This window comes from Podarcis filfolensis (genome assembly GCF_964270895.1).
Source record: "Podarcis filfolensis genome assembly, chromosome: 3".
NCBI classification, from domain to species: domain Eukaryota; kingdom Metazoa; phylum Chordata; class Lepidosauria; order Squamata; family Lacertidae; genus Podarcis; species Podarcis filfolensis.
This window is the reverse complement of record NC_139606.1, coordinates 73,383,010-73,400,326: the sequence shown is the minus strand read 5'-3', so window position 1 is coordinate 73,400,326 and position 17,317 is coordinate 73,383,010. Positions and strand designations below refer to the sequence as shown.

Below are 17,317 nucleotides of genomic sequence, written 5' to 3'. Positions count from 1 at the left end.
ATGTCACATGTCTGTTTACATTCCAGCACAGATTGCTGGCATGAGTGGAACTTCCGCTCTATATTGCTTTTGTTTTTCTCTCTCTCCGAGAAGACGGCAAAGAGAGAGGCCATGTTTTCCTTTGTCCTGATTTATGTAGAATAAATGTGTAGCTTAGTATCCACGCATCAAGCCTGATCTGTTGTGCAGTTTACACTGCTGAGTAATGTGTGCTCAAGCATACACTGCAGCTTGAGTCACAGACACATGTTGGAGGAGGATGACTGATGGATCTCCGCAGCGGCAAGGCTGAGAGGGGAGCCACTCTGGCCGGAAGTATTTTGATTGTCCCATGCCCAAGCCAAACCTCTTTCATTTGTATTCAATAATGTTGTGGCCTGTTTTGACCCCCAAAAAACCAGCCTCATTGGACTCTTATTTGCATGGGTTGGGGGATGGGAACCTGACGCCTGGTCCTGCAAGTACAGTTTCAGTTCAGAAATAATAAAAACTGTTGGAAATAGTTGACACTTTGAAAAAAGAAATTTTAATAAATTTTACTATGAAAAATTTATCCATTTTATTATGGGCATGGAGGGGGGCATATACCAGATAGACATGCCTATAACAAAACCAACCCAAACATGTCTTCCTTTATGGACAAAACAGAAGGCATGAGACAACTGTAGCACCATTGCCCTCCTTAGCTCTTGCAATATAGGTCGTACTTCAGCATCTTTCCAAGCTTAGTTTTTCCTGCACCCTCCTCAAATTTTCTATCCATTTCTTCATTCTGGCTCTCAGAGAAGACACTCTTCCAGTCACCTACTATGCCTGCAAATATAAAGCATAATAAAGATTATAGTACAAGAGAGAGATATTTATTGTGCCATGAGCTTTTGGTGACTGGAGTCACTTTATCAGACACATGGAAGTGTTATCTTAAATGAAACCCCGCTTTTAATTCTCCACAACTACCGCCAGATGGGCCCCCGAAACTGGACCTTTTCAGGTGCCTAAAACGTAAAGCAGCTCCCCAAGTCAGGTTCACTTGGCCCCTTTGCTGCTTGTTACAGCAAAAGCCCTCTTCTGATGTCTAAGATACACACACATGGGCTAAAAGTCAGGAGGGGACAAGGGTGCACAGGAAAACAAAGTCCCTGGTGTCCCCACCTGTAGCAGGGAAAATTTGAAGGGGGGTTGTTAATATGTTTTGGTAAACACACTTAGCATCTTCCTTGGGACTGGGATCCCCTGTGATCAGGAAGTTGGGCAGGAATACTGCATTGGAGAGTGCATGCATGCTCCTGTCTCCTGCCGATTTTCAGCCCACACACATCTGGGTGAATGCCTGAATAGGGCTGTAGAATATTTCATTTCAGTGAGCTTTTGTGGGTTGCCATCTTGCAATATGTGCTTACTTATTTTAGAGCTCCAAAGAATGTTGCACTGACTGGTATGAAACTGAGCGGTAAGAATGAATACAACAATTACAGCCTGGGATTGTTTCAGACTGATTATGGTTTTATGGACACCTTGTTGTTGGTAGTGATGGTTTGCTGTTGTTGTTGTTTTGCTGAAATCCACCATTAATGTTTTGTTGAGAGGGTGCCCTTCAGAGGCAAAAATATATTATGATAAATATATTTGGCTCAGGACCGCAATACCTCAAGAACCACCTCTCCTTACATGAACCAACCCAGACCCTGCACTCATCATCTAAGGCCCTTCTTTGTGTGCCCTCTCCATGAAAAGTCTTTGGAGTGGCAACACTAGAACAAGCCTTTTCTGCAGTGGTTCTCCACAGGGAGGTTAAGCTGGCACCTTCATTATATACCTTTAGGCGCTAGGCAAAAGCTTTCCACTTAAACCAGACCTTGAGCTGATTGACATCCAATGCCTTTTTAAATGTGTTGTGGGTGGGGGGGATTCTTATTTTTATTCCCATTTTCATTATGTATTTTGTGTTTTTTTATATTGTAAATCTATGGATGAAGGGCAGTGTACAAATTTAATAAATTATTGTTACCATTATGGTTATGATCATTAAAATGCTATAGCACTTAACGTAATAAAAATATCTAAACAGCTTATATTGTAAGTGATGAAAACAGAACAACCAACATTCACTAAATATGTGGATGAATTCATGTGGAAAAACTGTAAGCAGAGCCCTGAAATCCAAGAGGAAAGGTAGGTTTGTGGCATATTCATGAAAACAACAGATTCTAGGCTACTTTCTACCTGATGTAACTGAAGCATTACGGAGGTGTGATTTCTCTCCCTCAATAGAGCATCACTGAAACATACAATCCCGATCTACATACTAGAGTGGTACAATCCAGTCATAAGACTGTGCTACATTTATAGATTTACTCTAAAACATTCCACTTGTAGACTTACTTCTCATACTGCACAATGTTTCTGGAAAAAACGTACTAGAGAAGCAAGGTATGTACTGTTGATGATAGTAATTTAACATATTGGAACAGGGATCGGCAAACCACGGTCTGCAGGTTGGATTCGGCCCAAGAGGGTCATTAAACTGGCCCCCGGCCCTTGCCACCCACTCAGTCAGTCCCTGCGTGGAGCTAATCCGGGGCAGTGCGCTGTTTAGCTCCACACGGGGACTGACTTCCGGGATGCAGCCACGGCTTCCTATTGGCTGCAGGAAATTCCTACAGCCAATAGGAAGCCATAGACACCTCCTCATCCTCCCCCGCCATGGCTCCGAAAGCCGGCGAGGAAAGAGCAGCGGGCATGTGTGCATGCGCACGAGTGCACACGCTCCTGTGCGCAGGCGATCTGGCCCACCGGCGGAAAAGTTTTCTGACCCCTGTATAAGAATGTTACCTTTACGGAAAAGAGTGTTGCCCATTTTCCCATGGGTTTCATGGGATTTTTCTTTCATGCTGTTGAAACTGGTCTTCTCCATAATGGACTGAATATCTTGTTCCGTCACAGAAAAATTAAAGAATTCAGCTATTTTTTTTATTCCCAGAGTTGTGTTCTGGATAAAGAAAACAAGGGTGTCACAAGTGAAAAATACTGTGACCTCATGAAACTTTTCCAGATCCCCAGTTCCTGTTTTCGTTCTGCGTTCCACACAAGAGTTGCACAGCACACAACACATAACTTTCTTCAATCCTGCTCAGTTGTTCTTTGACTACTAAACAATATGTTTAGTAACAGAAAAATATGTGGCCTTATTATTGTTTCCAGATGTCTCTTTCCTTGCAAGCTGTAATTGTTTGGAACTGTCTATGAAGAAATAGTCCTCAGTAACTTCCAGAAATCCAGTCAAAATAAGATTTAACAAATTCAGAAGTTGTATTTTGAAAGAAAACATTCATGAGCTGTTTACCAGTCAAAGAGGGTAGAGATGAGCAGAAACCATGATTTAAATCCTGTTTCAATTTCCTTCACACACTCTCCATTAGAAATGCTTTAAAAATAAATTTTAAAAAGTGTTATTTACCTCTTTTAGTTCCTCATAGGTAAGAAACATAATATTTTTGTCATCCAGATACTTGTTCCATTCAACGATATGATTAAAATAAAGGCCGTAGGGAACTAGTAAGAAGAAAGCAGAACATTTTATTCATGTAACAAATCTCTGATAAGACAATGATAAAGGCTTTTATGTAAAATCTTAATTCATTTTCCACAAGTAACATTTGCTTATGCAAGCTAATGTTTGGAAAGGTAGCATGTGAAAATGTTTTTCAAAATGTATTCCATGGATCTTGTTGCTGATGGTCCTATGTTATGTCTTTTACGCCAAATCCGTAATTCTACCGAGGGAAGACTAGCCTCTAGGCCAGTGGTAGCCAAACTTGGCCCTCCAGCTGTTTTTGGGCTACAACTCCCATCATCCCTAGCTAACAGGACCAATGGTCAGGGATGTTGGGAATTGTAGTCCCAAAACAGCTGGAGGGCCAAGTTTGGCCACCACTACTCTAGGCATTTGGTATACAGGGTGGTGCAGAGAAAATTTGCCTTAAAAACTTTGATTGGACAGCTTCCGTAGATCCAAGGTCCAAATCTGAGCCCCATATAATAACTGTGTGAGGGGTTTAGCTTGGAACACTTCCAGGACCGATGGTATATGTTTACCACCTTTTGTGTAGAACAAACATATCAGAATTTTGGCATTTTGGGACGCTTTTTCTTTTGCACATTTCTGGTGTGCTCCCCATGACCCCATAAATTGGAAAATAAGGCCAAGATATTTGAAGACTTTGACCTGTTCAATTAGCTGGTTGTCCATGCGCCATCTATGGGCCTTATGTAGTTTCTTGAGAAAACCATGACTTTAGTTTTCTTGTAAATCACAGCCAGCTGTTCTCTCTGTTATGTCTTGTACAATGATTCATGAGGTTAATTAAGTAATAATAGTTTTCAAATGCTCTTCACTTATGTGCCTGTGCATTGTGTGCACCAATATTTATTATATGCGCTAGTTCAAATGTAATTCTTTTCACTTTATTCACTTTTCTGGAAAGTATAGACCACCACACATAGCTTAGACCACTTTGGCTTTTTGCCTGTGGTGACTGCTTGCACACAAATCACAGGTTGTCTGGACTTGTTCTCCAAAACTTAAATTCTGTATGTAAGCCAGTCAGCAAAGGTATGTTGTATAAAAATTCATTTATTGTTTATGATGCCATGCAAGATTTCTGGTGCTTTTTAAAAAAATGTATTTGCAAAATTGAAAATCTAAAACTGCTCTACTGAAGATTTGTGAAACTCCAAACAGTTTACAGCAGTGTTTCCCAACCAGGTGCTATATGGCCCCCTGCCCCCCCCCAGGATATTCCAAGGGGGGCACAGGTGGAAATTACGTAATGGGGGTGCACAGAGGGAAGTGAAAAAGAAAAGTGTGTGTGTGTATCCTGATTGGCTGGCTGGCTATCTGCTTGCCCAATCACAAGCAGGTAAGCGGGCAGCCCACCAGGGGGCCACCTAGTACTTCTTTTTGCCCCATGCATTTTCTTGGAGCAGTCCTGGTTTGTTTACAGAAGGAGAGGACAATCACGATTGCACCTGTTCTGACCCCTGCTTGTAGCTGCCACCGATATTGGGCCAGGTGGTAGCCTGGGCCTGACTCTGCAAGGCACAGGGTGTGTTCCACCTCAGCGCCAAGCAGATCAGGGCCTTCAGATGTTGCCAAGGGGCACAGGGCCTGTTGACAGCATCAGCCTGCCTCTGCAGCCCCAGCGCCTAGCCTCGTCTGGTGCTGCTGACTTGCTGGTAAATAAGTGTCTTCTTAGACGAAAGCTGCACTGAGTTCAGTGGGCCTTACTCCCAGGTAAAAGTGTGGGGGGTTATAGTGTTTTATCTAGACAGCCAGGGCTCCTCTGGATGACAAGATCTTTTTGCACCAGGTCAGTAAGGACCGCTTGCTTTTTAAAATTCTCCCATATATACAGAACTCCCTGTGAGCCATTTGCAGACCCTCCAAGTGTCCCTATCTTCCAGGGACAGTCCCAGATTTACAGAAGTCATCCCAGTTTCTGGTTTGATGCCGAAATGCCCCGCTTTTCCTTAGGACGTCCCTATTTTCACCAAATGTTGAAGGGTATGGAGTTATCCAACCCCCAAGCCATCTGAAGGCAGCCCCGTATAGGGAAGGTTGGGGTTTTTTATGTTTAACGTTTTATTATGTTTTTATATATGTTGGAAGCCACCCAGTGTGACTAGGGCAACCCAGTCAGATGGGCTGTGTATAAATAGTAAAATTATTATTATGGAAGAGGGCATCCCTATTTTCATTGGAAAAATGTTGGAGGGTATGCTTACAGATGTTTTCCCCTCTGTATCAAATAGCTGGGGTCAAATAAGTGTTGTTTACTTTTTATAATACGTGGAAGATGAATCTCCCTTGGGAGGATCTGGACTCTCCTTCCTTGGAGGTTTCAAAGCAGAGGTTGGATAGCCATCTGCCATGCATGCTTTAGCTGAGTTTCCTACATTGCAGGGGGGTTGCAGTAGAAAGATGACCCTTGTAGTCCCTTCCAGCTCTATGATTCTATGGTTTTTCCCTTTCAGTAAAATTTCATTAAGTTCCTTTCATTTTATGTAATTGTATTTTGTATAAATTAAAAATAAAACATGTTCTATTTAGAAACAAAACTTTTAAACAAAACATTTCCACAGGAAGGAAACAAGGTTGGAAGGGGGCCACGGTCAGAGAAAAGTTGGGAAACACTGATTTAGAGCAACATGGCCTTTTCTTCTTCTTACAAATTCATATTTCTGTTGTACCTAGTCTAGAATTTAATAGGCTGAATGGAAGAGGCACATACCTATTCCATTCATAAATTCTGAGAAGAACTCATCCCAGGTTTTCTGATCAGGGACGATGCTCATGCCTTTGGAAAAATGGAAGTAGGATACAGCTGTGTCTTTCGGATTTCGAAACAAAACCAGGATCTTCAAAACAGAAAGAGGCAGAACAGGTATGCTAAAGTAGGGGGACAAAGTTCATACCCATAACACCAAACACATAAATCATCTAAACTTTTTCTTTAATCCACAGTATGAAAATATTCATGTATTTGGCCATGAATTAATATTGCGAAGTTTAGAGAAAGAGTATAAAACAAGGGGACAAACCCCTTAAAAAATAATAATAATGAGATGAGCTCCTAGCTCATTGTTAGAAATTGTTCGCTGAACATGGAAGTCAATTCCTCAGAATCCCAGGTAAAAATTGTACAGGATTACAGCATCAGGGTGGAATCCAATGTAGCCCCAAAGCCACTGTTCCATCAGCTCAAGGATTTCTGCTTGTGCAACAGAAGGCTTCGACCCCTCCTTTCCTTGTACTCCCCCTTAAACTACTCTGGAGTTTCCCCCAACCCTTTGGAGCAGATTTGGAGAGGACATGGGGCATGTACAGAGAGAGGCAAAGACTTTTTGAACAAGTGTAAATCCTTTGGCTGGTGGGACTCCTTAGCAGAAAGCCATCCTTAGGATGGCAAAAGCCTCTGCTTGAGACCCTGAAAAACCTCTGCCATGCAGAATGCAACCATTCAGTGGCTGGGCATGATGCTAATGTATTCTTTAGCATTATTTTTTAAAGCTGCAGCAAACCTTAGACTCATAGGCTGCACCTCTGCTCTCCCCTCCCTCTTATACAAGGAGACTGAAAACTTCTGCCCTTGGTTTTGAATAATACAGTTTTCCATTGTAAAAATGAAAGAAACAAACCTAAAGTTTATTCTGACCAGAATCTGAAACAAGAGTTTGTTCATTGCCATATTTTGGTATGTAAGCCAGTTTGATGAATTTTTCATGAAAAGTGGTATATAAATATTCTAAATGGATGGATGGATGGATGGATTGAGGAAACTTTAAGCAGTGAACTTACCTTTGCCTTCTTTTGGAAAATAGATTTGGGAATCTTTTGAGGAGTGAGATGTGTTTTGATCACTCTTCTGGAAGGTAACTTCTTCAACCTCTTTAGTAACATGTTAGAAAAAAAAGAGAAATGTTAACATTCCTTTGTGTGAAAAATAGCATGGTGGTTTGATTGTACTATAGGAATAATCCACAGCAAGTTTGACACATTGAGAGCTGTTTCACATAACTCTGAATGTAACCATTTCTCTGCAGAAGTAAGTCTTATTGAATTCATTGGAGTTCACTCCCTGGTAAATCGGGTTAGGATTGCAGCCTTAAATATTAGGAAGCCAGACAAGGCACAGCTGAAGTCACTTGTTTTTGTCTCTGGCTTCTACAAGCTCATCCAAACAAAAATGCCCAGAAGAGGTTCTGAGTTGAGCTTTGGCACTGGGTTGAGCTTCGGCACGGAGAAACTGAATTCAAAGCAGGGAAGCCAGCCACACCAACGTGTTCTCTCTACCCACCCTAATGGCACTAACTCATCAAACTGACTGCATATTTCTGGAGGGCAGTAGGTTGGAGAAGACCATGTGGTATCTCTCATGTCATTCAAATGCATCAAGCTATGCACTATTCTCGCCAATACTGACCTCAAACTTCCCGGGATCTCCAAATTCAAGGTATGGCGGTAATTTTAATTCTTTCTCTATTTGCTGCCTCCGCTTCATTTCTTCTTCATCGTATTTTCCAGATGCGGCTTCCAACTCTTTTAAAATCTGGCCAACCCAGTGAGTACCTGAAGGAATGCCAAAGGACCGTTCGAAATCACAGAAAGAGACTCCTCATACCTACTGTAACATAGGCCTTGCATCACTATTGCACAGCCAAAGGATCTTCAGAAACGAGATTCATAACCATGGAATCTGAATGTAGTTGTGGTGTGCATATAAAGAATAGTAAAGGTAAAGGGACCCCCTGACCATTAGGTCCAGTCCCAGACGACTCTGGGGTTGTGGCACTCATCTCGCTTTATTGGCTGAGGGAGCCGGCATACAGCTTCTGGGTCATGTGGCCAGCATGCCTAAGCCGCTTCTGGCAAACCAGAGCAGCACTCAGAAACGCAGTTTACCTTCCCGCCAGTACGGTACCTATTTATCTACTTGCACTTTAACATGCTTTCAAACTGCTAGGTTGGTAGGAGCTGGGACCGAGCAACGGGAGCTCACCCCGTCATGGGGATTCAAACTGCCGACCTTCTGATCTGCAAGCCCTAGGCTCTGTGGTTTAACCCACAGTGCCACCCACGTACAATCAAATTGAATGTTCCGGGAGACTCCAAAAGAGGTAGGTTGTTTTGTTTTGCAGAGGAATACAACATAGCAGGTGGTGCTATGGGGACACATGTGGCAGTGTGGTCTAAACCACTGAGCCTCTTGGGCTTGCCGAACAGAAGGTCGGCTGTTCGAATCCCTGCAGTGGGGTGAGCTCCCGTTGCTCAGTCCCAGCTCCTGCCAAGCACGCCGAAAAGTGCAAGTAGACAAATAGGTACTGCTCCAGCAGGAAGGTAAATGGAGTTTCCATGCGCTGCTCTGGTTTCGGTATTCCATTGTGCTAGAAGCGGCTTAGTTATGCTGGCCACATGACCGAGAAAAACTGTCGGCTCCCTCGGCCTGTAAAGCGAGATGAGCGCCGCAATCCCGGAGTCGTATGCAACTGGACTTAACTGTCAGGGGTCCTTTACCTTTACCTTATACAACATAGATAAGACCATATGTGTGCGGTGGTTTGCATTGGGTTTTTTTTTTTTGCAGTGCTGATAATGAGGCTGACTGGTTCTTTCCCCTAGACCTAACTTAAGAATGATGTCCATTAACCTCTCCCAATTCAGATCAGGGTCCCCTCTGTAATAAACAAAATCTGCCCTTATTCCCTTATGGGGGACACAAAAGGCCTTTAAGAGTCCGTTGTAGGTTCTCCATCAGTACGAGAAAATAGCAGAGGCCAACCAGAGAATATTGAGAAGCAAAGCAGCTAGTAAGCCTGATCTTTATTGAACTGTTGCAACAGAGTGCCTTCCTCACACGCAGGTAAGGAGGAGGACCCAGAACCAAGGTGTGCCTGCCTTTATATAGACATTTTAAATTGCCTTCCTTGGAGCTCAAGACCACCCCTCCATACTTCATACATACATCACAGAAAAGGTGGTCTACAACAAAAATTTGAATGTTGTTGTTTTTCCTGTCTGCCAGGTTATCTGATAATGCCTTATCTGATTGCCTTTCCTGGTAGCCTGGCCATTCCTTTGAGATGGTGATTACCCACTTCCTGAGACAATGGGAAGGTTCCCTCACCCCCTCTCTCCCTGCAGAGAAAACATTTGGTCAGTTTGGGAGTCAAAATGGTTTCAGGGCGGTCTTCCTGTGCTGCTCCAGACATGTGGTCCACATATCTATGTATGTTCTTGGTTGGTACATTTATGAACATTTTATATATATATATAAGACCTTAATTTTTTTTTTTATTTCAATCCCCCCTTTGGGGCTTAATTTTTTTATTTCACCACTGTCACTCTGTTCCTTTGAATTCTGCCTTTATAGATCTATGTTTTCACATATATCTCTGTTTCTCTAGGTCCATGGGCTTTGCAAGAAGTAAAGTTGTGATGGAGCTGAGCAGGGCAGAATGATTTTATTGTATTGAACCCTTCAGGGTTTTGTCTATACACCAATAAAAGGTTTGAGATTGAGATTGAAAATCAAAACAAAACAATGTTACACTTGCCAATAGTGTGATGCCCATGAGAGGACACCCCATTTGTGGAACAGTCTCCCCTCACATATCTTGTTGATGCCAACTCTGATGGGTTTTAGGTGCCTTGTAAAATATATTTTTATTTCTTTAGGCATTTTGTTAGCCGACTGTGAGCAGGGGTGTAATGAAGCAGGGTGGATTTGATTTAAATCACTAGTCAGTAAGACTTGATTTAAATCATTTTTATTTATTTTTACAGAAAGATTCATTCTTGCTGGTATAATCTTAATATTTACAACCAGATGAAGGTTTCATTTTTGGAATAATAAATTTTCAGAGACGTTTTTACAGTTATATCAAAAATTACTGATTTGGTTGTACTATTAGAAATACATAGACAGTTAATTATGACATTATTGTGAGGTTTAATAAGTTAACTGTTTATATTTGGACAACATTTCTGCTGTACTTTATGGGAAGAAGAAAAACAATCATTTCCTTAATAACAATTTAAACAATTTATTTAACTAAAGCAATAACATGATAGCATATGTATCCGTGTTTGTTAACTGATGTGGTTAAACTTTTTTAAAAAAGAAAAACTTAGACTGAGTTTTAGCACACATGAAAAACTTAAATCCTTATTTCCTGATGAATAGCCTTTGGACTATAACGTAACTTAAATAGAAAACTATTTTTAGAAAGATTTTTCCTCCAAAAGCATTTTACAGTCATACCTCGGGATAAATACACTTCGGGATAATTATTTTCGGGTTGCACTCCACGGCAACCCGGAAGTAACGGAGCGTGCTACTTCCGCGTTTTGCTGCTCACGCATGCGCAGACGGTCAAAAGGACGTCACACGCATGCGCGGAAGTGGCAAAACACGACCCACGCACGCGCAGAGGCGCAGTCACGTCTTACATTCTGTTCAGGATGCGAACGGGGCTCCGGAATGGATCCCGTTCACATCACTGTATTTTCAAAATCCAATTTAAATTTAAAAATCCAATTTAAATATAAAAAAATCCAATTAAAATTTTAAAAAATCCAATTTAAATAAAAAATCTGATTTTTTTTTTAAAAAACCATTGATTTTTATCCACCCTGTAATGAAATGTAACAGGGTGTAACACGGAGCGAGGTTCTGCATGCTCTGCCAACATGTGAGAGGGCCAGGAACAGAACCGCCACGCAAAATGGTCGCTGCCTATATATGTGTAAATAAACCATATACCCTCATGACACCACACCACATTCTCTGCTTTGCATCATTCCAAAACAAACACGAACCCTGGGTAAGCACCTGGAACCCCTGGAATCTCTCACTGCTCAGAGATTGGGGTGCAACAGTATGCATGCAAGGACATGATTGGGATGGATAATGCCCCCCCACACAATCACACCTGTGCTGCATCTCATTGTAATGCTTATAGAACTTGGCATTTTTATTTCCATGCTTATTAATTCATATCATTTAACATGTAGGAGGTTTTTAAAATCATAAATAGCAAAATCTCATTTTGCAGGCCCTGTATTTCTCCCCACCCCCCCCACCCCTTCTCTTAAATCATGGGTAGGCAAACTAAGGCCCAGGGCCAGATGAATGAATGAATTTATTAATACGGTCATAGACCAGCTTCAACACACACAATATCACAGATCATAAAAAATATCAGGAATACAAGGGACAATATGCAATAACAAGAATTTAAATATAAAAAGTAAAATTAATTGTTAGCGTGCCCCCTGTAATTAACATTTAGGGGATTGGACATTATGGGATACCACTTGCTTCCTGCGATTGATTGCAGACGCACAGAATTTAGCTACATTTAATGTAGTCTTGGGCTTCTTGTCCTCTAGCAGTAGTTTTAGACTATGGTATTCCGATTCTTTCCTAGACTTTTGCAAAACAGGTGTAATAAAAGTCAAACGTATATCCTCATAAAGACAACAACGTAATAGTACATGTGAAGCAGTTTCAACTTCCAACGAACCACAAGGACAGACCCGTGCTGTGTATGGTTTACCCTCAAATCTGCCCTGAAGTAAGGCAGAAGGGAGAACGTTAAATCTGGCGAGGGTAAAAGACCGTCTGTATTTGGGTACCTGAAGACCTGACAGATAGTTAGCTGGAGAGAAACCTCTCCCATGGTCCCTTATTGCTGGATGTTTGATCATTTCGCTCATGTGGCATTGTAGTTCTACGTCCCAAATACGCTGGCGAATTGTAGTCCTAGCTTTCTCGAAGCCTGTCGCTATCAGGGTCTGCTGTGGGATCCCCAAGCCTTTGAGCTTTTCCAGCAGTGTAGCTTTCCATCTGGATTGGTAAGTATCTAATAAGGTGCCAGCCCAACCGGGAAGAAAATAAGCTTTAGCCAATAATGGATCTTCAATATCCATATCTGAGTACTGATAGGAATTTGCAGGGCCAGATGTGACCCAATCGCCTTCTCAATCCGGCCCGTGGACAATCCAGGAATCAGCGTGTTTTTACATGAGTAGAATGCGTCCTTTTATTTAAAATGCATCTCTGGGTTATTTGTGGGGCATAGGAATTCGTTCTCCCCCCCCAAAAAAAGCCTGCCCCCCTACAAGGTCTGAGGGAAAGTGGACCAGCCCCCTGCTGAAAAAGTTTGCTGACCGCTGTCTTAATACAAGTGTTTTGTCTTTTTCTTTTGAGGCACTTTCACCAAGAGAGCTCACTAAATGTTTCACAACTAGGTTTCTGCTGATTAAAAAAAGGATGTGGTGTTAATTATAATGAGAACCTTAATATTATAATATAAATGCTTTATTATTATTATTATTATTCTCTCTCACACACACACTCCAAGTATTTCTTGCAAGACGAGCATACTCACCAGTTTTGGCGTATCCCACTAATACCACATCATCACTCCGAGCTTCAAACGTGTCAAGAATTTTCATTGTGTCGGGACAACAGACTATGCTAGGATATAAAGCCCCATCATGCATAAACAACTGGTCTTCAGGAGCAGCCTTTCCAGCTTCTTCCAACTTCTTGTCCATAATTTCCTTCACTCCTTCCTGAGACATGATTGTGCAGGATAGGAGACTAGTGCACAGGTAGACTGAGATCTCGGCCAATGGTGAAATAAAAAAATATAATTATAGAGCCATCGTCTAGTCACGTGCTAAAGAATAAGTTGCCATGCCTGCCTTGAAGAAGAGAACTGGTTACAGATTAACTCTGAGTTGGTGTTTGGAGCGCAAGAAAGGACTCTGACCTTTTTCTTCCAGCCTGCACAGCATTTAGTGAGGGTGCGGCCTATTTGTGCTGAGCCAGGACACTAAGAAATGTTTGTTTCTGAGAGAGAAAATTGGCCAGAGGGAGAGGGAGGAGGGGTGCATTTCCTGGAAACACGCGAAAAGAAGAAGGTGGTTTTCCTTGCTTCCACCCACAAGGAGGAGTTAGAAGTCAACTCCTAAACTGAGATTTCAACATCTGGAACTCCAAATTGGACAGAAGCACGCACATTACTGGGAGTGAAACTGCTTTCATGAAACTCTTCTCACGCAATCCATTGATTTTCATTATGCTGGGCAGAATCCTGCCCTCAACTTTCTGGATAATGCAAGAGGAGCTGTTTCCCCTCCCCCTGCCTCTTTCTCAGTATGGTGAAGAGATTTCAGCAGAGTTTGCACCTTAAGGGGTGTGTGAGAGTGAGTGTTCTCTTCCATTATACTGTTCTAGATTAGGGGGACACCCCCCCCCCAAAACCCTAGAAATTAATAAATGCTAGGATTTTGATTATTTGGGATGTGAAGGGAGAAATACCAGTTGCAGAGGAATTCCACATGGAAGGCCACATTTGGCCTATGGGCCTGAGGTTCCCCACCCCTGATCTACAGGGAACTCCCAGGAGAGGTCATCTGGAGATGTGGGTGGAGGTACCACCATTATGTGGTCTACTCTTGGCTTTCCCTCTGCTTTCCATCAGCTGCAGGGGAGGCTGTGGGTGTGCTGAAGCAATGCTTGAGCGAGGCAGTGGGCTGGATAAGGGTGAATAGACTTGATCCAGATAAGATGAAGGTGCTTTCAGTAGGTTACTCTTAGACCCAAGTTCTCCGTAGAGGTTGCGCTCCTTCTAAAGGATCAGGTTCACAGTCTGGGGTCAGTTATTGATCCAGCATTGTCACTGGAGGTTCAAGAGGCCTTTGCAGTTTCTTTCTATCAAGTTCAGCAACCATACCTGGATGGAGATAGTTGGGTCATAGTCACCCATGCTCTGGAAACCTCCCATTCAGACTATTGCAATATTTTGCTGTGTGTCATTCTGCCTTTAAAAAGAGAAACAGCCCAGATTTTGCTGTTGATCCAAAATAGGGCCACAAGATAACTTACTGCAACTATGCAGTTGGATCATATTACAGTGGTACCTCGGGTTAAAAAATTAATTTGTTCTGGAGGTCCGTTCTTAACCTGAAACTGTTCTTAACCTGAGACACCACTTTAGCTAATGGGGCCTCCCCCTGCCGCCGCACAATTTCTGTTCTCATCCTGAAGCAAAGTTCTTAACCCAAGGTACTATTTCTAGGTTAGCGAAGTCTGTAACCTGAATTAACTGTAACCCGAGGTACCACTGTACACCACTCCTTTGTCAGGTAGACTGGCTCCTTATCGTATATTTGTATTTTTATGTTGCGAATTGCCCTGTGATCTTCAGATGAAGAGTGGTATACAAATTTAATAAATAAATAAGGACCCAGTTAAAGGGTTAGGACCATTTAAGGCAGGGGTTGGCAAAGTTTACCTTGCCTGGGCTGGTTCACTCCCGCGGAGATTGCTCTGTGCAGTGGCGTAGCGTGGGTTGTCAGCACCCGGGGCAAGGCAAGTAATTTGCGCCCCCTAACCCGTGGATTTGCGCCCCCTAACCCGTGGATTTGCCCTAACCCCAGATGTTGCGCCCAGTGCGGCCGGGCCCCCCTGCACCCCCCACGCTACGCCACTGGCTCTGTGGGCCGGATTGCGTCTGCGCATGTGCGAATGCGCAGATGTGATTTTTGGCATCTATGCATGTGCAGATACGATTTCCGGTGCCACGGAAGCAAGTCCCCGCTCTGCGCTGCGCCAGTTTAGTGCAGCGTGTGGGGACTCGCCAAGCAGGCAGCTCGGTTTGGCGGTGGCTTGTGGGCCATTTAAACGACCCCCGTGGGCTGCTTGTGGCCCATGGGCTGCAGGTTGCCGACCCCTGCTTTAAGGTCTTTGTGGCCTGTGATCATGTTACTTGAAAGATCACTTTCTTTCATGTATGGCTACTAGTCATGAATGGCTATACAGTGGTACCTTAGTTCCCAAACGGCTTAGTTGTCGAACAAATCGGCTCCCGTATGCCACAAACCCAGAAGTAAGTGTTTTGGTTTGCGAATGTTTTTCGGATGTTCTGGAAGCACCTGCAGCCAATTGGAAGCTGCTCCTTGTTTTCAAATGGTTTTGAGAGTCAAATGGACTCCCAGAACGGATTAAGTTCGAGAACCAAGGTACCACTGTATATTATATCCAGTAAGAAAGGTAGCATACTGTAACTCAGAATAGCAATTGCTGGGAAACAGTAATACCTGCCCATTTTCTCCCCTTAGAGGGTAGTAGAAACATAGGTCAAAGTGTTGCTGTGAGCACAGGTAACTGGGACAATATGTCCCGAGAGCATTTCACAATAGGGTAAACAATGAGAGTGCAAAGAGTAGCACGGAATAAGGCAATTGATAACCTTCACCCCATAAGCAAGCTGGTTTCAGAGCTATCTGATTGCCTTCACTGGGTTTTTCTTAAACTATGGCATACTAGGAGTATATGAACAGCTGTGACCAGACCCGTACATAAAAGCATGCTTTAATTATGCTGGAAGCTGCCCAGTGAGGGTGAGGCCAGAGAACTATCTATTTGTCTGACTAGGTTTGCTTAAACTTTTACACACTAGGAGGGTATGAACTTCTGGGACCACACCCTTACATGAAAGCTTTGCTTTAAATGCTTTAACTTGGTGTTCCTGGAATTCAAACCTTACCCTTTGACGTTTGGAGCCCCAGGGCCTATGAAACATAAGAAAGCTCTTGTCTCTCTAGTCCGGCATGTGGTTTCCCACAATGGCCTCTGAAGCCCCCATGAAGCCCAGCAGCAGCCCTCTTCTGCTCTTGTTCGCCAGCAAATGGGATTCCAGTGTTGATCCTGGTAACCATTGTGATTAAGAGCCTTGTTCTCTATTAACTTGTCTGATGTCCTTTTAAAGCCAACTGAATTCTTGCCATCACCACATCTTGTGGTAGGACATTCCATCATAGCTGTCAACTTGTCCCTTTTCTTGCGAGGAATCCTATTCGGAATAAGGGAATTTCCCTTTAAAAAAGGGAAACGTTGACAGCTATGCATTTCATAGTTGGACAATGTCCAATGTAAAGAGGTGGGGGCTGGATGGGATTAACCTGATTCAGCTCTGCCTGCCTGGATGCTCTCGGCAACACCAATCCAGGCCAGAGGGTCAGGAGAAGGCATTGTCATAGTTCATAGAACTGGTTCTCACACTAGGAGCTACACTAAAGGACTTGCATTTGGCATGGTGACGTGGAGACAGGCTGAAGATGCTTTTGGTATATCACCCACCCTCCTGCCCAGTGAGCTCCCTGATGGAGGCGGTCTCTGGTGCCGTGTTGGAAGAACCCAAGACTGTGCTAAGACTGACTCGGGGTCGCCTCAGAAGTTCAAAGCCTCCTGTGGTCATTATGGGACTGTCTCAGAGCAGAGCATACCACTGACTATGATCTGAAAAGCACAATGTGATTGTTTAAGAGACACTGTAGGCTTAGAATAAAAAAAGGCATTCCCTGTTCAGTAATGTTGCCTGCACACAGAACTAATGGATTGGCTTGCATATGCAGTACTGTTTTACTGTTTTCAGATAGATCTACTGTCTTTTGCCATTCTTTTGCAATGTTCTGTTGTGTAGTGCTTTTGATTTTTTTGAAATCTAAAACAATATATAAATATTTTTAATTAAATAAAATGAATAAGTGAAACAAAAGATCCTGGAGTAGTTCTTTGAATATTAGGGGTTGTGATCTCCAGGGTGACCCATGCAAAAGGTTCACAGGATCAGAGCAGGGCAGGCTTTACAGGCTATCCCCCTTGCAACTTCTGATGATGGGATTTTGACAAGTGTGTGTGAGAGAGAGGCAACTCACCTGTCAATCATGTGATACTGCAATGCC

The 17,317-nt window shown here is 43.0% G+C and overlaps 1 protein-coding gene across 1 annotated transcript; it reads right to left on the bottom strand.

The window, feature by feature from the left end:
• Positions 1 to 503: 503 nt before the first annotated feature.
• LOC310759164 (sulfotransferase 6B1-like) lies at positions 504 to 16,299 on the bottom strand. The gene is made up of 8 exons (XM_083606102.1): positions 15,062 to 16,299; positions 12,952 to 14,900; positions 7,983 to 8,128; positions 7,358 to 7,447; positions 6,291 to 6,417; positions 3,458 to 3,552; positions 2,833 to 2,989; positions 504 to 813 (listed from the first exon to the last, which is right to left on the bottom strand). The coding sequence occupies exons 2-8, from the start codon at positions 13,145 to 13,147 to the stop codon at positions 683 to 685; spliced, it is 942 nt and encodes a 313-aa protein (XP_083462228.1). The 5' UTR covers positions 13,148 to 14,900; positions 15,062 to 16,299; the 3' UTR covers positions 504 to 682.
• Between the last annotated feature and the right edge of the window lie 1,018 nt (positions 16,300 to 17,317).